Source organism: Periplaneta americana, chromosome 15, assembly GCF_040183065.1.
Source record: "Periplaneta americana isolate PAMFEO1 chromosome 15, P.americana_PAMFEO1_priV1, whole genome shotgun sequence".
Lineage (NCBI taxonomy): Eukaryota > Metazoa > Arthropoda > Insecta > Blattodea > Blattidae > Periplaneta > Periplaneta americana.
Genome location: NC_091131.1, coordinates 32,316,811 through 32,343,566, shown reverse-complemented (window position 1 = coordinate 32,343,566; position 26,756 = coordinate 32,316,811). Strand labels below are relative to the sequence as shown.

At 38.1% G+C, this 26,756-nt stretch overlaps 2 protein-coding genes and 1 non-coding gene across 4 annotated transcripts in view; 1 reads left to right on the top strand and 2 right to left on the bottom strand.

The window, feature by feature from the left end:
* The window catches only part of LOC138714791 (ubiquitin carboxyl-terminal hydrolase 48-like), a 675,878-nt gene extending 653,248 nt beyond the window's left edge, over positions 1 to 22,630 (bottom strand). For both annotated transcript variants that reach the window (XM_069846924.1, XM_069846925.1), the window contains exons 1-5: positions 22,395 to 22,630; positions 22,104 to 22,268; positions 8,962 to 9,183; positions 4,521 to 4,737; positions 338 to 453 (exon numbers count right to left, since the gene is read on the bottom strand). In XM_069846924.1, coding sequence (XP_069703025.1) covers positions 338 to 453; positions 4,521 to 4,737; positions 8,962 to 9,183; positions 22,104 to 22,243 — 695 coding nt within the window. In that variant the 5' untranslated portion in view covers positions 22,244 to 22,268; positions 22,395 to 22,630. The remainder of the gene's footprint in view (positions 1 to 337; positions 454 to 4,520; positions 4,738 to 8,961; positions 9,184 to 22,103; positions 22,269 to 22,394) is intronic.
* TRNAY-AUA (transfer RNA tyrosine (anticodon AUA)) lies at positions 11,205 to 11,277 on the bottom strand. Its single transcript has one exon. It is a non-coding gene; the product is annotated as a tRNA-Tyr (tRNA).
* Positions 22,631 to 23,088: 458 nt separating the features above from the next.
* Positions 23,089 to 26,242, top strand: PolZ2 (DNA polymerase zeta subunit 2). The gene is made up of 4 exons (XM_069846926.1): positions 23,089 to 23,286; positions 23,383 to 23,671; positions 24,191 to 24,359; positions 25,881 to 26,242. Exons 1-4 carry the CDS (start codon positions 23,256 to 23,258, stop codon positions 26,007 to 26,009), a joined length of 618 nt encoding a protein of 205 aa, XP_069703027.1. The 5' UTR covers positions 23,089 to 23,255; the 3' UTR covers positions 26,010 to 26,242.
* Positions 26,243 to 26,756: the final 514 nt, after the last annotated feature.

Below are 26,756 nucleotides of genomic sequence, written 5' to 3'. Positions count from 1 at the left end.
TTTCTGCTTATCTACACTGTCCTCCTAATCTTTCACTAGTCATGAACTGAACTACATACGACTGTGTTATAATTGCTAGACCATTTTAATCGGTTATTTAATGATGTTGTATTAACTATTAGGTTATTTAATTGCTAGACCATTTTAATCGGTTATTTAATGATGTTGTATTAACTATTATGTTATTTACAATTGATGGAATATGTGATAGCGGGATGATATTCAGCAAAATGAGGCTAGGAATTGCTGCAGATAATAGTTTGCATTATCTTCCACAACACTACTTATCAGGGCTAGAAAACAGAAATTACACAAAATAAATTATGTATATACTCACTTGGTGACATAGGAATATTTTCCACAGAACTGGTCGTTAATAATATTCTTCACAAGTGGTGAAGACTGGTGGGATAAGCGCTCTTCTAACATAGAAATGAAGAGCTTAGAGAATTCCTGGAAAATAAAAATGTTGGTATGACACAAACTTTCTCATAATATATTTTATGGTTTCACAATTCATTACTTTATTATGTTAATAATAATATTTTCCTTTGTTGTTTATTTTCTAGAAGGGTCATTTAAAAGGCAGGTACAAATTAAAATCATTTACTGTGCATCCTAATCAAGAGATGACCTTTCATTTTTTTGTATTGCACAGATAGCTCTGTTTAATCACTAGGGACTGGATTTTTAGGTTTTTAAAAAGATCATTTTAGGTATTTTTTTTTTATCCAATTCCACCATGTTGTCTTTTCGACACTTCTGGTCTTCTCTCCGGCCGTGGCTTAATTGTAACCCACTTCTGAGGTTGGGGGCGCCTGGAAGGCGGAGTTACATTACCCCGATGATGTGATAGGATGATTATGATAATGTGGTGCCATGAGAGATCTTAAATCTAAACTTAACCTAAATTCCAGTCCATGGACGAACACAGGAATAATCCCCTTTAAGGAAAAATTCCTGTGCTCTAACCGGGAATCGAACCCGGGACCTTATGAACTATAGCCAGAAGCTCTGACCACTAGACCATGAGGCTGGTCATTTTAGGTTTTTGGAATAGGTGAAATAGCTCTTTTTAGGTTTATGTCCAACCTGTGAAAGGGGATGCAAAAACAGCCAGATGATTAAAAATGTATCCTTACAGTTATTCTTAAAAATGAATATATATATATATATATATATATATATATATATATATATATATATATATATATATTAAGCCACATGGACCACGAGTCCGACCTTTTCAAGAATCAAACTATTTATCAAAATTTATAAGATTCGAAATTTTTGTTCCCTCCCCTTAAACATTATTTGCAGTTTGACTAAATTATCGTAATAATTAACTTTCTATCCAATATAGTTTGTCTCGATATACATATATAAAGATCAATTTTCAATAGATGAAAGGTACAGTACACACAACTTTCGAATTAAATTTGTTAAAACTTGATTAAGATTTATTTTAAAATGTAACAAAAAAACATACGCAAGCACGCACACGTGCATGCATACAATAGCGCACATGCACGCATGCGGACAGGTAAACACTTGCACACACACCTGCACACCCACATCCTGCCCATACCCCACCCACACACAACACCCACACCCCGCCCACACACACGAACACCCACACAAACCCACACTCAGCCCACAGACCAACACCCCGTCCACACACCACACGCACAACCCACACCCAGCCCACACACCATCCACACACACCATCCACACACACATACCCACACCCCACTCACACACAACCCACACCTAGCCCACACACCCACACCCCGCCCACACATCACACGCACAACCCACACCCGATCCACACACAACCACACCCACACACCACACGCACATCCACACCCAGCCCACACACCATCCACACACACACCCACACCCCATCCACACACACTCACACACAACCCACACCCCGCCCACACACCACACCACACGCACAACCCACACCCAGCCCACACACACCCACACCCCATCCACACACACCCACACCCCGCTCCCACACAACCCACACCTAGCCCACACACCCACACCCCGCCCACACACCACACGCACAATCCACACCCAGCCCACACACCATCCACACACACACCCACACCCCATCCACACACACCCGCACCCGACTCACATACAACCCACACCTAGCCCAAACACCATCCACACACACACCCACACCCCATCCACACACACCCGCACCCCACTCACATACAACCCACACCCAGCCCACACACCATCCACACACACACCCACACCCCATCCACACACACACACTCAAACCCCATCCACACACACCCGCACCCCACTCACATACAACCCACACCCAGCCCACACACCATCCACACACACACACCCACACCCCATCCACACACACCCGCACCCCACTCACATACAACCCACACCCAGCCCACACACCATCCACACACACACACACACCCACACCCCATCCACACACTCCCGCACCCCACTCACATACAACCCACACCCAGCCCACACACCATCCACACACACACCCACACCCCATCCACACACTCCCGCACCCCACTCACATACAACCCACACCCAGCCCACACACCATCCACACACACACCCACACCCCATCCACACACACCCGCACCCCACTCACATACAACCCACACCTAGCCCACACACCATCCACACACACCCACACCCCATCCACACACACCCGCACCCCACTCACATACAACCCACACCCAGCCCACACACCATTCACACACACACCCACACCCCATCCACACACACCCGCACCCCACTCACATACAACCCATACCCAGCCCACACACCATCCACACACACACCCACACCCGCACCCCACTCACATACAACCCACACCTAGCCCACACACCATCCACACACACCTACACCCCATCCACACACACCCGCACCCCACTCACATACAACCCACACCCAGCCCACACACCATTCACACACACACCCACACCCCATCCACACACACCCGCACCCCACTCACATACAACCCATACCCAGCCCACACACCATCCACACACACACCCACACCCGCACCCCACTCACATACAACCCACACCTAGCCCACACACCATCCACACACACCCACACCCCATCCACACACACCCGCACCCCACTCACATACAACCCACACACCATCCACACACACACCCACACCCCATCCACACACACACCCACATCCCATCCACACACACCCGCACCCCACTTACATACAACCCACACCTAGCCCACACACACCCACACCCCATCCACACACACCCGCACCCCACTCACATACAACCCACACCCAGCCCACACACCATTCACACACACACCCACACCCCATCCACACACACCCGCACCCCACTCACATACAACCCATACCCAGCCCACACACCATCCACACACACACCCACCCGCACCCCACTCACATACAACCCACACCTAGCCCACACACCATCCACACACACCCACACCCCATCCACACACACCCGCACCCCACTCACATACAACCCACACACCATCCACACACACACCCACACCCCATCCACACACACACCCACATCCCATCCACACACACCCGCACCCCACTTACATACAACCCACACCCAGCCCACACACCATCCACACACACACCCACACCCCATCCACACACACCCACACCCCACTCACATACAACCCACACCCAGCCCACACACCATCCACACACACACCCACACCCCATCCACACACACCCACACCCCGCTCACACACAACCCACACCTAGCCCACACACCCACACCCCGCCCACACACCACACGCACAACCCACACCATCCACACACACACCCATACCCCATCCACACACACCCGCACCCCACTCACATACAACCCACACCTAGCCCACACCCCGCCCACACACCACACGCACAACCTACACCCGATCCACATACAACCACACCCACACCCCGCCCACACGCACAACCCACACCCAGCCCACACACCATCCACACACACACACCCACACCCCATCCACACACACCCGCACCCCACTCACACACAACCCACACCTAGCCCACACCCACACCTCGCCCACACACCACACGCACAACCTACACCCGATCCACACACAACCACACCCACACCCCGCCCACACACCACACGCACAATCCACACCCAGCCCACACACCATCCACACACACACACACACACACACACACACACACACACACACACCCACGCCCCGCTCAAACACAACCCACACCTAGCCCACACACCTACACCCCGCCCACACACCACACGCACAACCCACACACCATCTACACACACACCCACACACACCCACATCCCGCTCACACACAACCCATACCTAGCCCACACACCCACACCCCGCCCACACACCACACGCACATCCACACCCCGCCATCCACCCACCCACACATCAATTTCTGTTCTCAGTTTCTTGTGAATAAAAAATCTTCACGTTCACATCCTCCGCTTCCCGTTCTCGTTCCCGGTTTATTGTGGACCAGCCTTTACCTGTGCATCTTGCTGTGTAGTGGTATCAAGACCAAGTGACAAAATGAAAGACGTTGGGTCTACATAACGTCTTTTGCCAAACTGAAGGAGTGCGAAGAGAAGTTGCAAGTGACCAATGCTTGACTCAGGAGAGTATTCCTGGCCCTCATCTCTCTTCTGTATCAGATTCGCCATCTCCTGAGGATCTTCCTCGGGAGACCACGAATACACTGCATGCCTGTAAACATAAATCAGATGCCATTCTGTTAAAGTTAATTGAACAGTGACTATTTCATACTGCTGTAAACAGAGGGACATTAAAGCATCTACAGGTTAACAACTGACAAAACTCCGTTATGGGAGGGTACTAAACTTTACCGCTGCGCTGGAGGCAGAGTTCCCTCCATTAATCTGAACCATTGTCGCTACTGATTGACAAGTCATCTGATGCATCACTGCTATCAGTTAAACCAGCGTTTCTCAAACTTTTTTCAAGTGGAGACCACTTTTTTAAGTCAGAACAGTTCTGCGGACCACCTTACTCTTTTTACTTCGAAAGCAAATTTAACATTTATGTAGCATATTTTAATACCAGTATACATACATTTTAATGTAGAATTAATTAATTAAAATTAATTTAATTCAATTAATTTTGTATTAGTATTAACTAATTAAGCTAATGTTAATAGAAGAAAATTTCTTATATCCTCATTTGCAAAAACAGAAATAAAAAAAATTAATGCAGAAACATGCCCGATTTTCAATAAATAAAGATGCAATTTTACATGTTCTATTAGTGGTGTATGACGTACAGTAGGTGACCATTTCAATGTGCAGACTGGGTGTCGGTAAAACTATTAAGAAAGTCAAACGTACATGAAAAGTTTCGGTACTTTGGTCGTGTTATAAATTCGGGTGGTCCCTATCTGGGTTACAAGCATAGTGCCAGATGTGCATGGAAAAGATGGCGAGAAACGCCACGTTTATAGTGCTTTAAATCCCTCTTTTGTTGCTGAGAGTAGAGTGGGAAAATGATAGACGGGTAGAGTAAATAAATTTCATAAAATGTCAGTACTGGGAGAAAAAATGAAATACGATTGCCATGTGTCATTTACAAACTCTGAGATTTTCAGCTATAGTGTGATACGCAATTCGTTTGAATTTTATTTTTTCTTCTGTCTTTTTTGAAGGACCACAAGGGCACACCTCGAGGACCACAGGTGGTCCACGGACCATAGTTTGAGAAACGCTGAGTTAAACGATCTGCTAACGAAATTATTATGTCAGTTTCACTGTCTATTACATTAGCACTAAACAAATATTGTTCTTTGTTATTTTTAACGTGCTCAACACATTTCTTTCACTTGTCTTTTCCATATTCTGCGAAAAAGTGGTGACACAATCATTCCTTTACGTTAAGTGGGGATCCCAATTTCTATTACAAAAATCCAATTGAAAAGACTGGAGAGAACTGACTAAACATTTTAATCTGTCCCTTTACGTAAATGAAACCAATCAAAACAATAAATGCTTATTTTTAAAGCATGGTTGGGTTTTGAAGATATATAATGTTTATGTTCTCTACAACCTGTAAATGCCTTTGCCTGAAAGAATCTGTAGACGTGAAATACCTAGGAATTATTGTTGATCAGCACTTGAAATGGGATAGACAAATCACCTTTTTATGTAACAGGATATGTAAAACAATTTACAAATTTGTAAACCTTCGCCATTACTTGCCTACTCATCTATTACGTTTGGTTTATTTGGCTATAGTTGAATCTGTTATCCAATATGGTATAACTGGATGGGGAGGCATTACAAAAACTGCTCTTCTTCCTCTAATTATGTTGCAAAAACATATAGGCCTAATCATTTTTGTTTGAAAAGGCGACTGGATTATCCAACAAATTTGATCCATTCCAAATTGAATGTTTTTAGAATTGACCAAATTTATAAATATTCTTTAATGAAATTCTATCATAAAAATAGAATGAAATTTGTAGCTCAGCCACATGCTCATAATACAAGACGAAATGAAATTCTTAAATTAGTTGAACCTAAATGTTTCACATCTGCTGCTTTACTATAGATTGACAAATCGAACTGAAACCCTGACCCACTTACTACGTGAGCACTGGCTGTCTTGGGGTGGAGCAAGTGAGAAATCACGGGGGGAAGGGAGAGAGCACTATGCTATGTACTTGCAGGTCCACTCACAGTTTGTCAAACCTGCTAACAAAAGCATTAAAAAAGTTGACTAGTTGCCTGCAATGCTAGCATAATGGAACCTTCCTAGCCGACAGTCAAGGCAAAAATGAAGAATCCGTTATTGTGGTAATACTGGAGAGTGGTTCTTCTATTGGTCGCGATGCCCACACACACCCTCTCAGATATTTACGTGGTGATTGGTGACTGAATGACGAGGAGCGAGGGAGAGAGAAGAAAGAAAGAGAGAGATTCCAGAAGTTGGCGTGTTTTACAGGGTTTCACTTCAAGTTGTCAAACTATACACAGTAAAAATTATGGTCCACGTCTATATAATTCGATAATAAAATTTCATCCAGAATTGACTACTTTAAGCAATGTAATTTTCAGATCCAGAATTAAAAAATTTATATGACAGACTTCTCTGTATATATATTATGTACCATGTATTGTAAAACAAGTTTATTTCTATCCTAAGTGTATTTTTCTATTTTATCTTGATTACTATATCAACATGACCTGCACTAATTATACTACTAATAATAATTTAATATTAATCCATCAATCTCAACATCGTCTCTTTTTTCACTCAGTTATTACTAGTATTACTATTTACTAATTTTATTATCATCTTTATGTGAGCTTTTTTCTTAAGTATTTTGTCTACAAAGTACGAGGGGGATCCAGGAAATAACGACCGTTTTGTTGTAATAATTAAAAAAAATATATATATTTATTTGAAAAAACAAAGTCTGTTAAATAACTGAAGCTTCCTTTACTTCTCTACATAATCACCACCTACATTTAAACATTTGTCGTATCTGTTCACTAGCTTTAGAATTCCCGTGTTATACTCCTCTGCCGCCAGTTCATTAAGCCAGGTGTTCACTGTCTTCTTCAACTCTTCATCACTTCCAAAACGCGTACCACCCAGAAAGTCTTTCAGCTTAGTGAAAAGGTGAAAATCGCTAGGAGCAAGGTCTGGACTATAGGGCGGATGATCAAAGATTTCCCAACCGAATTGATCCAGCAATTCTCGAGTTGAAGCAGCAGTGTGCGGGCGGGCGTTGTCATGAAGAAGCACAACTCCTCTCGAAAGCATTCCTTGCCTCTTGTTTTGGATGGCTCGCCGTAGCATTGATCGTAGTGCCTTTTGGCATGAAATCCAGCAAAAGAACACCTTTGCGATCCCAAAAGACAGTAGCCATGACTTTTTGTGTTGAGAGAGTCTGTTTGAATTTTCTCGGTTTCTTGGGTGATGAGGGATGATGCCACTGACGTGATTGGCGCTTGGTCTCTGGGGTGTTGTGAGACACCCAGGTCTCATCACCAGTCACAATTTGATCAAGAAAGGCGTCTCCATCTGTGTGATATCGCATCAAGAATGTCAATGCTGAGGCCATTCTCTGAGTTTTGTGTTGGTCACTCAGTTGCCGTGGCACCCATCGTGCACAGATTTTGTGGTAGCCAAGATGTTGCGACACAATTTCACCAAGCAAAGAACGAGAAATGTCAGGAAAGGCAATATGCAATTCGTCGAGTGATGTGCGCCTGTCTTGCAAGATCCTGTCGTTCACTTTAGTCTTCAGGTCTTCTGTGATGAGTGATGGGCGTCCGGGTCGAGTTTCATCGTGGACATTTGTTCGTCCATTGTTGAACATTTCGCACCATTTTCTCACATTTCTTTCATTCATTACAGTATCACCATACACTTCTTTCAATTGCCGGTAAATTTCTGCAGGTTTCAAATGTCGGGCATTCAAAAATCGAATCACACTCCTCACCTCACAGTCGGCGGGATTATCAATCACGTCGTTCATTTTGAAGTAACACAAAATGCACAATGGCGACTTGTTGCAACCAGTACTCACAACATTATGAGAACACATGTTAAGGAAGTCAGTTGACCTTCAAATAAGGAAGGGGAGTCAGCTGCGCGGCAGGTATGCGCGAACGGTCGTTATTTCCTGGATCCCCCTCGTATGTATATCTATGTAACGGAACTGTCCCCGAACACGAGCTTTGCTCTTTCAGGGTATTTTAATGTAACGTTTTTATGTATATGTTATTATTAAATAAAATCTAAATCTAAATCTCATTATACTTAATATAAAGAGAAAAAAAAAATGTACGTGCTACTTGATGACTTCGAGAGTTGGAGGAAATTTTGGGTGAAATTGGAGTTCATAAAAATGTACTAAGCCCAAAGCTCTAAATGTATTACAGTTCAGAGAGATAGAATGTGTATCATTACCTAAACTTGAGGTTGTGGAACCACAGCTGGAGTAAACTGTTAACATAGCAAGTAGCACCAAGATTCTTGAGCCCTACAAACATGCCCTCCTCTCTGCGTTCTTCATTAGGATCGACCATGTCCATGCCCCAGGCATCCTCAGCTGCTGCAGCTGCTTTCGGACCCAGCCATTTGCTTTCGCCCAAACCAGATAAACATCTGGGGTTGCCTTTGCAGTTGCGGCTATAAAAATTACAATATTTATTACTTGAGTGCCTAACCAAAAACACAACAGATGATTATGCAATGGATTATATATACATACATACAGCAAAAAAAGTTATTTCTTGTATGCCACATAGGGAAGAAAAGAAGTGATTTACTAAATCAAGCCTGCTGGCTGGCAGTGAAAATTACACAAGTACACTTTTTTGTGTAACAGAACTCGGAATTTACTAAAGATGTTATTAATTGGTCCAACCAGAGCCTTCTTTAGTTACAAGCCGCGGCCATACGTCGGCAACACTGTAATTATCTGTCACCCGGAGGCTGACCGTACAGTACACGTGTTTGTGCTAATGCCGATTTTCAATGTAAATTTATGTTACAATATAAGTGTGTGTCGATAGAATTATGTTTGCGGTCGTACCAAACGTTAATTGTTGATGTATTATAAACTAAATGCGTGTTGGTGATAAAAAACAAGACAATAAATGAAAATAAAATGGTTGCAGTCATGGGAATTTTTACGGTTATGGATGCCAAAGTAATTGACTATTCTATTAAATATTGTATAACCACATTTTTATATTCTTATTTGTGGTTTGTGTGTATCAGAATTCTAGTCAAATTGTTGGGTCTCGCCTGCTGTATCAATAAAGTTACGCCGTTGGTTTTCAAAGTCACTGTAAACAGCTGTTTTATGATCCCATAAATGTTGCAGTTTTGTTGAAGATTCGGAATGCCTGCTATACGTCAGAATTATTTATAATTTGTAGATGCATATAATCACTTTGTTGGTTTGGTCAATGTTACTTATGTCCCGCCCACTATAGAGACATAGGCCAATTTTACACATATTTAGTATAACTTGTTGCTTCTTTGACAGGTTAGGTTTGGTTAGTTTAGGTTTTTGTTATAGCCTACCTTGCATATACGATTATAGCGCAACATTGGCAGTGATAGAAGTGAAATATTCGTTCAGTGGCCGTTGGATACTCTACATTCACCCTGTAGTTATATTTATTTAAAATTATATTTTTAAAAGTTTATAACAAATAATTTAGGATAACAGTATTGTTATGGTGACTGGCCAGGTTCAAACTAAAACTGGCTTCCTGGACATCTGAAATATTTATAGAAAAGCACGACATAATCAAATGAAATTAAAATGCATATGATATCCTAGACCTTTTATGTCAGAGGTGAAACAACATTAAGCGGCAAAACATTGTCAATTTACTAGCCACATAATGGTTAATTGATTGGAATAGGGTATTTGCGAAAGTACGTCATTATTTTATTTATTTTTGGTACAAGTAACATTTCTTTAAGTATTTATTTATTTTCCCTTGTACCATCAATAAAAAAACAAGTATGTTTTTATTTTTTTTAATGATATGTGTAGTTGCTACGACACATAGGCACACAGCACTTTCTAGGCATCTGAAATATTTGTAGAAAAACACGATAGATAATCGCATAAGATAATATTAAAATATATCCTAAACCTTTCACAGATGAAACACCATTAAGTCGCAAAACACTGACAATTTGCTAGCCACAAATTTGTTAACTGAATGGAACTTAAGAATAGTGCGTAGGAACTTACGTCTTTATTGTATTATTGATTTTATTATTTTCGGTGCAAGGAATATCTTTTTTATTTATTTATTTACCTTCGTACTATCAATAAACATGTTTTTTGTAATTATTTTAAGTGGCATCCTTTGTATGTAAGTAGCCTACTTACGACGTATTCTGAAGTATAGCTAATTGATTGCAATAAAACACTATTTTCGAACCCGTAATAATTTACAGCACTACTCTGAATCTTGATCTTACCTTTGTGCATGAAGTAATTTGAAAAAATACGCGTTACGTATAACGAAAGCAATGAGCAAACACAATATCACTCTAAAATCTCCCGCCTCCGCTCTGCGTTGCCAAACCTACCCATGCCCCGGCTTGTACCTAAAGAAGGCTCTGGTCCAACAGAATAATATCTGTTATTGTGACAATTAATATTTGAGGAGAAAAATTCGCTCCGGCACCGGGGATCGAACCCGGGTCCTTGGTTCTATGTACCAAGCGCTCTGACCACTGAGCTACGCCGAATTCAATCCACAGCACTGGCTCGAACCTTCCTCCTACAGTGTTGTTTCCCTTTTTGTGGCCTGACTCCAAGTTGGGCATATACGTTGACGTTTATATATCAAGTCTACTGCCATTATACAAGGAGCGCACTCAGCTGAGTGACAAATGGCCGGGATTCGGCGTAGCTCAGTGGTCAGAGCGCTTGGTACGTAGAACCAAGGACCCGGGTTCGATTCCCAGCGCCGCACAGTGGTCTAAAATCCATATTTAGGAGGACAAATGGAGAAAAATGACATGTAAAAAAAATGAAATTAAACCCTTAAATTATTTTTCCTATATAACTGAGTAACACTGAATTGATAATCTTAATCAGCGGAGATGGCTGCATAGCGAGATAAGAAGCCGGTAACATGCCACATTTCGCCACCCAGCATTCTTACTCAGCAAGCGCCGTGAGTCTGCCGTTTTCCTTGTGTTGTAACTCTGTTGTAAGTGGTCGATTCCATTCATATTTGGTATCAACATGTCAAGTAGTTCTTTAGGTATGTAACACTGTTTGTTTGTGTTACATTTAATGTTATTATAGCATGTCAAATTAGCATGAATGGACACGGGACAAAATATAAATATAACCATTGAGTGCAGACTTTGCTAAGGTAGAGAAAAAAAAACCCCCTTTGGTTCGTCCAAAAATAATTTTTTTTTCACTTCCTCCACTATTTACCTCTATTTTAAACCTAGTCTTAAGGTGCGCAGATTTGCGGAAGTAATAATTTATGAGCACTATTCTTTCGAGGTGCAGTAGTGCAATTTTTCTCGGTTGCAGTTATTTCAATATCTGTGAACCGAATCTGCTTCCGCAGTATAATTCAGGGAATTCAAGATGACAGCTTGTTAATTATGTACCAAATAAGCTTTCCGAGTGTCCAAAAGATGCAATAGTACCTAAAATGTTACATTTTCCCCCCCCCCCCATAAGATTTTGTCTAAATGCATCCCCCTGTAAGGGGCACTTCTGCTCATACCAACGTAAACAGAGTTTGTACACAAAACAAACTTACTAAATGTAACTACTGTATAAAATTTCATAAAAATCTGTTAGATAGGACAAAAGTTACTAATTTTGTCTAATTGCGCCCTCCTATAAGGGGTAGTTACACTTAGACCAACGTAATGAGAGCTTGTATACAAAACATACATGCTACCTGTAACTACTTTGTAAAATTTCATAAAAATCTGTTAAATAGGAGAAAAGTTACTAATTTTGTCTAACTGTGCCCCCTAAAAGGGGTAGTTCTCCTTATACCAACGTAATCAGAGCTTGTATACAAAACATGTACGTTCCTTGTAACTGTTTTGTAAAATTTCATACAAATCTATCAAATAGGAGAAAAGTTACTAATTTTGTTTAATTGCGCCCCCCTATAAGGGGTAGTTCCCCTTATACCAACGTAACGAGAGCTTGTATACAAAACATACATGCTACCTGTAACTACTTTGTAAAATTTCATTAAAATCTGTTAAATAGGAGAAAAGTTACTAATTTTGTCTCATTGTGCCCCCCCTATAAGAGGTGGTTCCCCTTATATCAACGTAACGAGAGCTTGTATACAAAACATACATGCTACCTGTAACTGCTTTGTAAAATTTCATTAAAATCTGTTAAATAGGAGAAAAGTTACTAATTTTGTCTAATTGCGCCCCCTATAAGGGGTAGTTCCCCTTATACGAACGTAATCAGAGCTTGTATACAAAACATATATGCTACTTGTAACTGCTTTGTAAAATTTCATTAAAATCTGTTAAATAGGAGAAAAGTTACTAATTTTGTCTAATTGCGCCCCCCTATAAGGGGTAGTTCCCCTTATACGAACGTAATCAGAGCTTGTATACAAAACATATATGCTACTTGTAACTGCTTTGTAAAATTTCATAAAAATCTGTCAGATAGGAGAAAAGTTTCTAATTTTGTCTAAATGCGCCCCCCTATAAGGGGTAGTTCCCCTTATACCAACGTAACGAGAGCTTGCATACAAAACATATATGCTACCAGTAACTACTGTGTAAAATTTCATAAAAATCTGTTAGGTAGCTGAAAAGTTATTAATATGTCCCGCTAAATTTGCATTCTAGACCACTGTGCGCCGGAGCGAATTTTTCTCCTCAAATATTAATTGTCACAATAACAGATATTACTCTGTTGGACCAATTAATAACATCTTTAGTAAATTCGTCTAGCTAGCAGTGCATCATTCTGTACAGACTGCTGTGCACTTCACTGCAGAATCCCGGCCATTAGTCACTCAGCTGAGTGCGCTCCTTGTATAATGGCAGTAGACTTGAAATATAAATGTCAACGTATATGCCCAACTTGGAGTCAGGCCACAAAAAGGGAAACACTGTAGGAGGAAGGTTCGATCCAGTGCTGTGGATTGAATTCGGAGTAGCTCAGCGGTCAGAGCACTTGGTACGTAGAACCAAGGACCCGGGTTCGATCCCCGGCGCCGGAGCGAATTTTTCTCCTCAAATATTAATTAAGAACTCGGAATGTTTTTTCATCAATAAAGTACGTTCTTACCATTTCAAAAATAAATAATTGTAAAAGTGAACTGAGAAAATTTGGCACAAAATACTTTATAATTACAGTATTACAAAGAAAAATAACAACAGACTATAAAAGCACAATTGAAGGGTTCAGAGCCATACTGGGACAAGTGCCACGGAGACAACGAGGGTTAAAATTAAGTGATTGCCATAATTCAATGAATCATATAGCAAGCAGTATAAAGTATGCACATTAAAACTAAATGATATGTCAATCTCCATTGAATTATGGTATTCACTTAACTTTAACACTTGCTTTCTCCATTTAATAAATGGCGCTTGGCCCACTATAGCTCAATTGTTGGCAACACTGGATCAGCACTTGCCAAACGCGAAGAGCAGGTCTTTCACTGCAAACCCAGCTTTCTCCAATCTTTCCTATTTCTGCCTTCCTCTTTGTCTCCTCATATGATCCATACATCTTAATGTCGTCTATCATCTGATATCTTTTTCTGCCCCAAACTTTTCTCCCATTCACCATTCATTCCAGTGCATCTTTCAGTAGGCAGTTTCTTCTGAGCCAGTGACCCAACCTATTGCTTTTCCTCTTCCTGATCAGTTTCAGCATCATTCTTTCCTCACCATCTCTTTCCAACACAGCTTCATTTATTATTCTCTCTGTCCACTTCACATGTTCCATTCTTCTCCATATCCACATTTCAAATGCTTCTATTCGCTTCTCTTCACTTCGTCGTGATGTCCATGTTTCTGACTCATACAATGCCACACTCCACACAAAGCACACAAAATGTATAACAGAAATTTTATTAGAATAGTTTACACATCTTCGAACTTTAGAACTTTTCATTATGTCGCGTGTTTACTTACTGTAAACCTTTACCACTACCAATTGTTTTTATCCGTGTTTAAATTCGTTAAAAATCAATTCAGAGACGAAACACCACAATAAAATATTTTACTAGACAAAACTCGCATTTGTTTACTTAATCACACTTTCTTTACAACTGCTTGGCTGAAAGGGTAGAATATTAAGCTACAAGTTGAAAGACCACTCAGATACCATTACTCTCTCCCCCTGGTAAACCCAGCTTACATTGATCAAGGGTTTTTGAGTCTGGCATTTATTCATAGAACAATATGCAAGTTCTTACCTAAATACAAAATTATTTTTAGGCGAACAGAGGTGGTTTTTGGGACTAAGTAACGTGCACGAAAATGTCAGATGTTTATGTTTGTTTTCATTCAAATATATTGTAACTCAAAAACAGAGCCCAAAAGAGACTTTTCGATGATATATTCGAATTTTGCATGTAAAAATCATGTAAAATCACGTGTTTTCGTTTAGGTTACAAAACGGTTGATGACTAGTGTAATGAGTCAAGTGCCATATTTATAACCAAAAATTTGCATACTTCAAATTTAATGGGGGTAATGTTATAACATAAATGTAGTCCACACCTGTGGAGTAATGGTTAGCGAGTCTGGCCGCGAAACCAGGTGGCCCGGGTTCGATTCCCGGTCAGGGCAAGTTACCTGGTTGAGGTTTTTTCCGGGGTTTTCCCTCAACCCAATATGAGCAAATGCTGGGTAACTTTCGGTGCTGGACTCCGGACTCATTTCACTGGCATTATCACCTTCATCTCATTCAGACGCTAAATAACCTAAGCTGTTGATAAAGCAGAGTAAAATAACCTATTAAAAAAAAACATAAATGTACCTACAAATTTTTAATGTTGGCAGAAATATTATGTGATATTTCAAGGGCCGTAATCAGGGAGGTTCCAGGAGTTGCTGAGCAACTCCTAGCTAAGCTGCAAGCAACCCCTAAAATTGTTCCTAATCTCATATGTGTAACTTAACATGCAAAACACAGCATCGTACTGTTAGTACAATGAGACGAAAAGAAAACTACAGCTATTTTAGGTTCATAAAGTTTCACTTCAATCCTTTCTGGTGATGTTTAAAATATTTACTGTTTCACTAATGATGATTACTAGATAAATATTAAATTAGGCCCCCTAATAATTGTGTTCAACGTCAAAAAAAAAAAAAATCAGCTAAAGATCTAGTTCAGTTGCAACACCTAGGAAGATCACAGCAACCCCTAGTGTTGTCTGCTGGTTATGGCCCTAGATATTCCTTACATGAAATTTGTCGGATTTTTGCTTCATAAACATAAGAAATACAACTTATTTAAACAATGTCTTTCACACTTTTTCATTCGTATTAGAGAAGAGTAATCAAACAAAAACATAGCGTTGTGTTAATTTGCTTCTGGGACAAGTGCGTGGTGGTAAATTCCAACTCGTTTGTGTGTGTTCTTTTTTTAACGAATTAAATTATTATTGCCAGCCATTTTAAGATAAAAACTGTCTCCCTAAGTAAACTGTAACATCACGAAAATATACTGATTTTCAATTTGTTTTAAAGGCAATGACATATTATGTAAATCAGAGTTCGAAGTTGAAACTTTACACATCAGTGTTCTGACACATTTATTTTTATACATCGAGACAAAATAAAACTGTTGCAAATATATTTATAAGTTACGAAAAATGAAATGTAAACAAGATTCTTTGTACAGCCTATAAATTAAAACAGCCAGTTACACCGTATTTTAATGTAACATAGACCTAGCATGCAGAATATTAAATGAAACTTTTGAACATGGAGCAGAAAAATATTGTACACAATACAACGAAAAATTAAAAAAACGTGAAGTTTGCAATGATGAAGAACTTAAGTTAGTTTCACATTACACTTCTTCCAAGTAAGATACACAATATATATAACTTAACCTATGCTTATCGTCAGTGCTGTCATGGTAATTTTTCTCTTACAAGGCGAGGACATGCTCTGTATATCACCGAATGGAATAAGATTGTGTGAGATGAAAGTACAAGACGTACTGTTTAAAGTCATACCTGGTATGGGTGGCCAATGACCCCTCGTTTTGAAAATATTGGCTATTGTTTGTGACATACTTCCATTAGGTACTCAATAGGGAAGCATTAGACTGTGTAAAAGCGTAGCCCATGTGGTTGGATGCTGAGTTGTTATCCAGGCAACCAGAGTTCGAATCTTAACTGGTTCTATATTTTTTTGTTTTAATAATTATTAATATTGTGATCACAGTTATCTATTTACATACCTATATCATATTTCTCAATGTATTGAATGCTTCATCATGTTTTAAACAAATTACTAATTAACTAACATTGTATTGTAAAGGATAAGCAATGAAATACTGCTCATGTAGGAAGGTAAGATGTGTCACTGGTGTCTGTTCTATTTCTGTAGCAGCTATTCCATTTCATTTTGTACCCGATTCATTATGTCATAAAACACACAAAACATACATATTTCCTGCATCATGCACAGCAAATGAAAGAAGGTTGTCCACAGTCACACACATTTTTCCGCACTTCTGTTGCGAAACAGATATCCTTCACATTCACAAACACTTCTCGTTCGTTTATCAATTTTGATGCATACCACGCATATTTCAACATGGCTTTGAATATAGGAACTGACAACTGAAAGTGAATTAAAATAATAATAATAATAATAATAATAATAATAATAATAATAATAATAATAATAATAATAATATCAAGCTTTAAAAAAATGAGAAGGCATTAGGATTCGAACTCGGGTTGCCTGGATGACAATTCAGCATCCAACCAAATGAGCTACGTTGTTACACAGTCTAATGCTTCCCTATTAGGCACCTAACGGAAGTATGTCACAAACAATAGCCAATATTTCGAAAACGAGGGGCCATTGGCCACCCATACCAGGTATGACTTTAAACAGTGTGTCTTGTACTTTCATGTCACAAAATCTGATTTAATTCGGTGATATACAGAGCGTGTCCTCTCCTTGTTAGCCATATGACTCATCCCTTGTTTTCTCCCTTGAAATAAATTTTACTCTCCTCTCTATCTCTCCAATAGTCATTGGGCACGCTTCCAAACAGGGGCAGCAGTATTTCCTCTAAGGTTAGAGCCCAGTTTAGGTGTGTGTGTATTAATCGAAAATTAGGGGCTAGAAAATATTGAGAACAGTATGCATGTTTATATGACATTTTTTTCGATTAATACACACACACCTAAACTGGGCTCTAACTGTAGGGGAAATGCCACTGTCCCTGTTCGGAAGCGCGTCCCAGTCATTTAATGATTTGTTTAATATTAAAGAAAAAGTAAAGAAATTGTTTTGCTTTACATTTTAATTCTACAACCAGCTTGATTTAAAGAATACACAATGTAGCCCTACCGCAGATGCACACTTGTCTCAATGAATCTTGGAGTGTATATTAGCAGCACTTCTTGTTTTTCAACCATTATTTTATATAATTCTGGATTCCAGTGCTGCAGAGGTGACAATTTTTGTTTATGAACATCAAACAAAATTCATTAGGAACAGCAAGAGATGATCTAAGACCTCATTGATTAAAGTTCACGTTAACACTTTGTTTGTTAAAAACATAAAATTACTTAGTCATACGTTAAAAAGTGTTATAATTTTAAAAAAGGTATATACCTTCGACAGACGGCCCGTTTCGACGTTATGTCACGTCTTCTTCAGTGTCTCCTGAACTACTGGTGATCTTGAATTCTGCGATGTGCATTTGTCGATGGTAGGGGTGGGGGTGTGTTGCTCTTATGGTGGGGGCTGGTTGTTTGTGTGTTATGACGTATCATGACATCGAATAATGTGTGGGTATTTAACTGTAATTGTGTGTTAAGTATATGTTGTGGGTATGTTATTGTATGTTTATATATTTCGTATTGTTCTAGAATGTTTAACTGTGAACTTTTTGGTGTGATGTGTAAAATTTCCATATCTGTTTCTATATTATTGTAGTCATGATTATTGTTGATAATGTGGTCTGCGTAATTTGATGTGATGTAGGGTTTGGTTATAGCTTTAATATGTTCATTATATCTTGTGTGAAAGGATCTTCCTGTCTGTCCTATGTAAAAATGTGGGCAACTATTGCATTTTAGTTTGTAAACTCCAGTTGAATTATATTTATTTGAATGTTTAATGTGATTATTTAGATATTTCTGTGTTGTGTTATTTGTTTTGTATGCTATCTTGTATTTTAGTTTTGTGAATGAAGTTGCAATTTTGTGAGTATTGGTATTGTGATATGTTAATGTTATGTATTTATTCTCGCGTGGTGTTTGTGTTGGTTTGTTCTGTTTTTGTTTTGCCTTTTTTATTAGTGTGTCTATTATGTTAGGGTTATATCCATTGTCTTGTGCTATATATTTTATTGTGTTTAATTCTTCAGTGTAGTTGTCACTGTTCATTGGTATATTGATTAATCTGTGTGTCATTGTATGGAAAGCTGCATGTTTATGTTGTATGGAATGATTTGATGAATTGTGTATGTGTGTTGTGGTTGTAGTAGGTTTCCTGTATATTTTGAATTCGTGTCTGTTATTTGTTTTGGTTACGGTGATGTCTAAGAAGTTTATAGCTTATATCTAAGATCTGTACAGATCTCCGCATACAAAACTTAGGCACCCATCTGCCATATGGCTCCATACAGACAAAATTTTTCTTTTCCCCATACAATTAATTAAAAAAATTGTAGGTTCCCATATGATGTATGGCCCTGTATGGCCTCCATGACAGCACTGCTTACCGTACATTAATTTCCCCATGTTTAATGCATCAATTATGCTTGAGTACTGGAAAATAAATAAAACACTAATTTTTATAACAGTTTTTTTTTTTCAGTTTCCACCATAGCCCAATTGTACTTAAATATGCAACCTTTTGATAACGCACAAATTGAACAAATTCAGCCTTTTAGAACAGAAGTATTTCGGCTCAAGAGTACTTGAAACATTTAGCTGCATTTAGATTGGCAACAGGCCATGATTGTTTGGCCAAACACCTGCATAGAATTGGAATATATCAGTCTCCTAACTGCCCATTGTGCAACTCAAACCAAGAAATGGATTCGGAACACCTCAAAATCTGTGCTTCAGTGGCTGGCCATGATAATATCTTCGAAAAATATTGGAGTGTAAGAGGTCAAATGACTTTATTGTCAAACGCCTGGCATTAGAAAACAACAACAACAACTTGAAACATAGACGAAAGCATACACCACTCATATTCTATCTGAGTCTGAAGCAACATTTAAAATTTCACACTTACCCCACTTGACCTTAAATGTTTCAGAATAATTTTATAAGTAATTTAAAAAAAAATAAGATGAATCAGATTTAAATTAATCTCAATCTTGATTGTAAAGGTGAATTTACAACAATAAGATAACAAACAGGTAATGCACTAGGCTCAGTATTTCGTTGTTCAGCTAATCTTTTACACTACAGAAAGTATTCAGTCTTCTTAACATTGTAATCTGCCATTAATATTAGACGATGAAATAAAAATGGTAATCATCAAATTCTGTCGAGGATTAGGCCTTCTGGCCTGTTCTGCCTCAGGTGAGCTGGTCTTTCCATCGCTTTTTCGGCCTTCCAAGGTCTCTCTTCCTGTTAAGTCTGTAAGCAAACAATCTTCGAGGTAACCTGCCACTGGACATCCGTGATATGTGTCCATACCAGTTATCTGGTAAACTTTTATGGTTCCAGTGATGGCTGTGATATGTAATTACTCTCTGATGTCAACATTCTATTTACGAGTATAGCCCGCTAGGGGTCTTAGCGGTCTCATCTTAGCTGTTTCTATTCTTCGGAGCTGATTCGATGTTGAGGTCCATGTTTCTGATTCATGTAATAAAACTGAGACTGCCATTGTTTTATTAAATTTCAAAATTGTCTCTGGTCGCACTTTCTTCAGTAATGTTGATTTTATTGTACCTAAAAGTTGTTGAAATTTGGCTAATTTTATGTCTACATCCCTAAAGTTTACATAGGAGAGATTACAACCAAGGTAACTGAATTCACTGACTTGTTCCATACACTAATTATTAATAACAATTTTAGATCTATGATTATTTTTCCCTTCAAAAGCCATTATTTTAGTTTTCTTTGTAGAGATATTCAGATTATAGTCGTTTGCTATTTGTTGTAAAGTGTATACTGCCTTTTGTACATTGTATTCAGAATTAGCTAAAATGATCTGGTCATCTGCAGAAAGCAGTGTATTAAGTGGGTAGTCGTTGATCATGAAGTGTGTTGTTAATTCAGTTTCCCAAGTCTTAATCATATCAGTTACATAGGCTAGATATTAAACAGGGTAGGGGACATTGGACAACCCTGTTTCACTCCTTGGTTTATTATTCTACTTTCAATACTGTAGTGTTATTAATTTTGATTTTGATTTTTGTACTTTCGTACATGCTTTGTATCGCATGAATTAGATGTTCTGGAATTCCTGTTTTAACTAAAATTTCCCAAAGCCGTACTCTATTCACAGTATCAAAAGCTTTTTGATAATCAACAAATGCCATATGGGTTGGTATGTTAAATTATCTGTGCTTATGTTAAAATACCATCAATGCTGGATCTGTTTCGTCTGAAACCGTTTTGTTCCTCTACCAAAAGAAAATGGTAGTAAAAACTGAAGTAGGTTAAGAAAAGAAAAACCTACTACAAATTTTTTAAATAAATTGGACCACATTTTGTAGAAAGGAACCAACCCTCACTATACCTTAACTGAAAAAAAAAATGTACTTTAAAGTTATGTGCAAAGAAAAGCTGCGGAAATTTGGCGAAATTGTTACAATTTGATACACAGTAACCACCTCAGCCGACTCCTCAGCAGTCATAAGTGTAACTGACGTGTGAATTCGCTGGCATTTTCCATATTCACAAATATTACCGAAGTGAATATATCTCAAACTTGAATTGCTATTCCCAGCACGAAATAAAACTGGTCAATGTCCAGCACATCACCACCACTTCGTAGTAAAGCCATATCGAATTTTTAATGCAGGAATAGTATTTATCTTTTACGAAAACCCTCACCCCTTCCACTTCTTAGTAAAATTCTATTGTAACACTTGTGTTTTGCAAAAATACTAGTAAAAATATTGAGCATAAGGTACTGGTAAGTTTATCCAAGACCGGTATTTTCCCTGGACCAAAAATACAATATGACGTTGCTACGAAGTGACGTTGATGTGCTGAACAACGTAAAATTTAAAAATTAATACTTAAAAATAAATTCTTGGTAGATCTATTGACTATTTTTCACTTGAGTTGTGTGTGATACATTATGATTAGGTCTATAGAAATTAAATTTAAAAAACTAGTGCCAAACTTTCAACTATGCCCAACAAATATACCTACCGGCAGGAATTGGGCCCGCAAACATCCATCTTAATCCGATACGCCAGCTCTACATGATGTTCAGAAACAAATTTTGGTTCAGTGTTGTCAACCCAACACCATGCAGCTTTATCCATATCTTCCTTCCTCATGGTCTTCATATTTTGGAATTTTCATACCCTAATGCTGTAAAAAATAAATTAAATTGCAGCATACACTTTTACGAAAGCATATGGAAGATAGCAGCACATTGTTTCTTAAATTTTAACCTCATTTAACCTATATTTACTATTACGATGTGGTCATACACACCTAAAGTTCTAAACGAGGAAGGTTACACCCTCACAGAATCATAATTTAATTAACACCTTCTCTGACACTTTTAGTGTTTCTTCGAGTACTAAATACACAGTATGTTAACGATAACTGGTACAGAGCTTATAATGTAACTAAACTTTACTATCTCTTTCCCTCTTGACACACGCTCCACACACCGTAAACACAAGAGCCGACGACCGCCAATCGCCGCGAATTGCCACAACCAACCTGACAAGCAAGGTAGCCAACACAATCTTTTCCCTCATGCTCCAAAACAAAATTCTCTTCATGAATTGTGTAAATGTGTAAATTGGATTCGGTGTGAGATGTGCTGAGGGCAGTCTCAACCCGTGCCCCTTCCCTTAAAGGAGACTGGCATAGAATGTCTGGCAGGAAGGTCAAAATAAGCCATATGGATTAGGTTGCACAATTTGATTATAAACAAAGTTTAAATATTAACCTTTCACAAATGGAACAAACTACTGCAGTGTGTTATATGCTTTGTTCTAGTGTTATAGTACATTCTCCTCTGGATTATTATTATTATTATTATTATTATTATTATTATTATTATTATTATATTGAGAAAGTACCAAACCGTCCGGTTTTATTTATGTGGACTTCCCAGGGGCGTCCATGCATGAGAGGTAGTGTGACCAACGCACCGCCGTCTGGATCCCCTCGCCTAGCGGCGGTGGACCAACGAATAGGGAGGCAGAGAGTCATATCCGGTTCCGAGTCATGATGGAGAATCGTTTTATCTCCGTAGACTTTTTTCGTTTACATCATACGATCGTTGTGTTGTCTTGCCTGAATTTGCGCGAGTTTTGACTTTGTTGTCTTGTTCTATTTTTGATGGAACTAGCTGGAGATTGTACAAATCCAGGTGAAATTGTTAATTCAACGTAATTACATTGTTTACAAAACAAAAATAATATGAACAGAACTTTTGAAACATGATTTGAGTTTTATTGCATTACAGGAGCAGATATTTTGGTGGAATTCTTAGAAGTTGCAGTCCATAACATCTTATACATTAGAAATCTTTATCCACCAAGCATATTTGTCAGAAGAAGGAAATATGGAGTTCCAGTGCAGATGTCTGTCCACCCGTACTTAAATGAATATATTACAGAATGTCTGAAAACCGTAAGAGAATTGTTAAAGAAGAACGAAGTAAGAAAAGTAACCCTCACATTCTTTGACAGAAATTTGCAACCTATTGAGAGATTTGTTTTTGATATCCTGGACCTTAATACAAAATTAAATGTGTAAGTTATAATTAATTTACAATTAAGAAGTCATACAATAATTCAAACTATAGGCTACAATATTGTTCTTCCTTTGATACATATCAAATGACTATAAGGTGTAGTGCCTGATAATAGATGTATCAGCCAGAATCTCAATTAGAGGTAGCCTACCGTACCAGTTATAAACATAAATTTTTGAATGTGTAGGGAAGAGTTTATTTAAAATAGGCCTAGGCCTACACTTTTATTACAGATAAATGAAGGTACGGTATACATACAGTAAATTAATGCTACAAGCTATTCTGAAAGTAGTCTATTTCCTCCTGCTCTGTTTCAGCTTTTAGTAATATGCAATAAATTTGAAAATATAAAGTGGAAAATACAATAATTGTAAAATATAACTGCAACTGATTTTTACTTAGTTATGTTATTTTATTGTTCTACTGATTGTCTTTTATAACAATAGATCTTACAGACTAAACTGTCTTTTATAACAATAGATCTTACAGACTAAACTCTTAATTATTCTTATTAAAGGAATGATCCATACTTCATCAAAGGAGAAGAGGCTCTTCGGGGATTCTGCCTGAAGCTTTCTATTACTGGAAGCTATCTGAAACCTCTTCCACAAGAAAGCACATTCAGTATGCAAATTCATACAACAGAAGCAGTTTCAGTTTCCCTAGCAGAGGATCCTAGGTTTCAGGTAGCCCATATTCCTTGATACTATTGGATAATCACGCATTAAATTAGAGCCTAAGAAGTCTTTGCAACGACTCTAGAATACAGGTAAATAGCTGAACACCAAGCTATAATGTTGCGAGAATCATGGCCAACTATACAGAGAAATTCGTGAAATAATCATGCAAGATTCAAATATTAAGGTAAATAGTATTATTCCACTAGAACAGTGTACATCCATTCAATGTAAAAATCTTTCTTCAACAAACTTCTTGGCATTGATTTCCACTCAGTTTGATTGTTTCCAGTACATAGTACTGAAATATAATTTTTCACAATATAAATTATAGGTTGCATTTATTAATTGGTTTGGGACATTAACTGAAAATTATATTATAAATTATTTTACTATTTTTACGGCTATCATATGTAAATTTGTACAAAATTAGTTTACTACTAGTTGCATAATTTTACTGTACCTATTTAAACAACGTGTAAATATATAAGTTAACCCTTTGATGCACACATTTGGAAAGGAAATAAAAAATTGTGTTTGCAATGAAATTAAACTTTTATTTGTCTAAGAGAAGTGCCCCAAATTTTAAAAATGTAAAAAACTTCCATTTTTTACACAGAAAATGGGTGGTTTCATGGTAAAACCACTATGCAATACTGCAGAACACAATGTCTTCAGACTTATTGCGAATGATACAAAAGGAAACAGTTTCTGGTTTCATTAAGGCAAAGTGCCACTTCACATGTGTTGCGTGGTAATTAGACAGGGGCCAGGACACTCCAGCATATGACGTACGGCTATCACTCTCACCACGTTTCATGTTGCGGTCTCTTCTTGGGCGTATTGGTGTACCACATACATAGATATTTTGCTCCCTTAGAGATCATCAGATTCAAACTTGTGAAAAAGCTGTCAAATACACTTTGTGATTGTCGCCAACCATCTCTTCCTTGTAGCCACGATGAATAAGCTGGCACAAAAATGGAACATTTTGTTGGATATGGTAAGCATTACTACCCTGTTTGCGTAGTGGTTACGAAACCACCACATTATTTCTATATTGACGCTACATGTGTCGAAGAAATTACAATCTTGTTACTGAAATATGTTCTAAAAGACTGAAAGACAAATAATACTAAATATATAACTTACGTAACTGTGATATTTTAGCATACAACTGAAATAAAAACACGTAGCCAGTCTTCCACACCCCAACTATACGCAACAACATCGGCCATCTTAGTGGAGCAACACAAATATAGGGAAAATAAAATTCTTCTACAGTTACTAGGGATCAGTGAATGCAGCGCAGTAGTTTTGAAATAAAAATCACACTGTAAGTAGGCAGAAAACTCAAATTTAAAAGATGGTTATGTACTGTAACCACTGCGCTTCAAAGGGTTAAGTCAAGTAACTTTTCCAACTAGACAATTGTCTTGTGTGAAGTTTAGAAAACAATAGTTCATCCTCTTGTTTAGGTGTATAAACCCTATGTGTCATTTTGACTGCTTTTGTCTTTTAATGTTTCAGGACTTTCCTTGGATTGAAATTGATGCATACCAAACAAATATGTTGGATCCAAGCATTGTTCCAATCAGGACATTGGACACTGACTTCCTCAAATTACAGATGTACGTCGAAGAAAGTGCAGACAAATGATACTCACACATATTTTCCATTTGCATTTAATGCAGATTTCAAAATACATTAAAATATGAAATAATTCAAGCCATAGAGAATCATCGCTGATTATTTTGATGAATTTTTTAAAATGTATTCATTAAAATAGGATATATTTAGAATTATTTAAAGATCAGGACACTTTTTATGTCACTAAGACTGTCAGAATGTGGTTCATGTACAAAATAAAAACACACTTCATCCACAAAAAAGAAATGGAGCTTATTTGAACACGTTATTTGAGAAATCTCACATGTCCAGCATCTTACATTTTTCAGAGAAGAAAACTAAATATCTCTCATATATTTCAAATATGGTCTATATACATTTTTCTTTGGGGTTTACTCATGTAATGACATGTTTCTTGCTTACATTGAGATTTTATTGTCAAACATTTGACCACAAATGGTGAAACTTCGATCCTCCCACACCATATAGGGGAGAAAAAACATACTCCCGTTGTTTCAAAATATGGTATAGAAAGATGTCATTAATTCTGTTCCAAAATATGGTATAGATTTGTTAAAGTTCTCAGTAATATAATGTAACTTTAATATATCTTCTAGATACTTATTTGTTTGATAAATTAACATAAGAAAAACATAAAAAGAAACTATATTTCATTTAGTGTGATGTCAAATTAATAAAAGAAAAAACAAACATTGTTTTGAGAGAGACAAATTAATATAAAAACTGCAAATAAATTACAACCCGTTTTATACGACT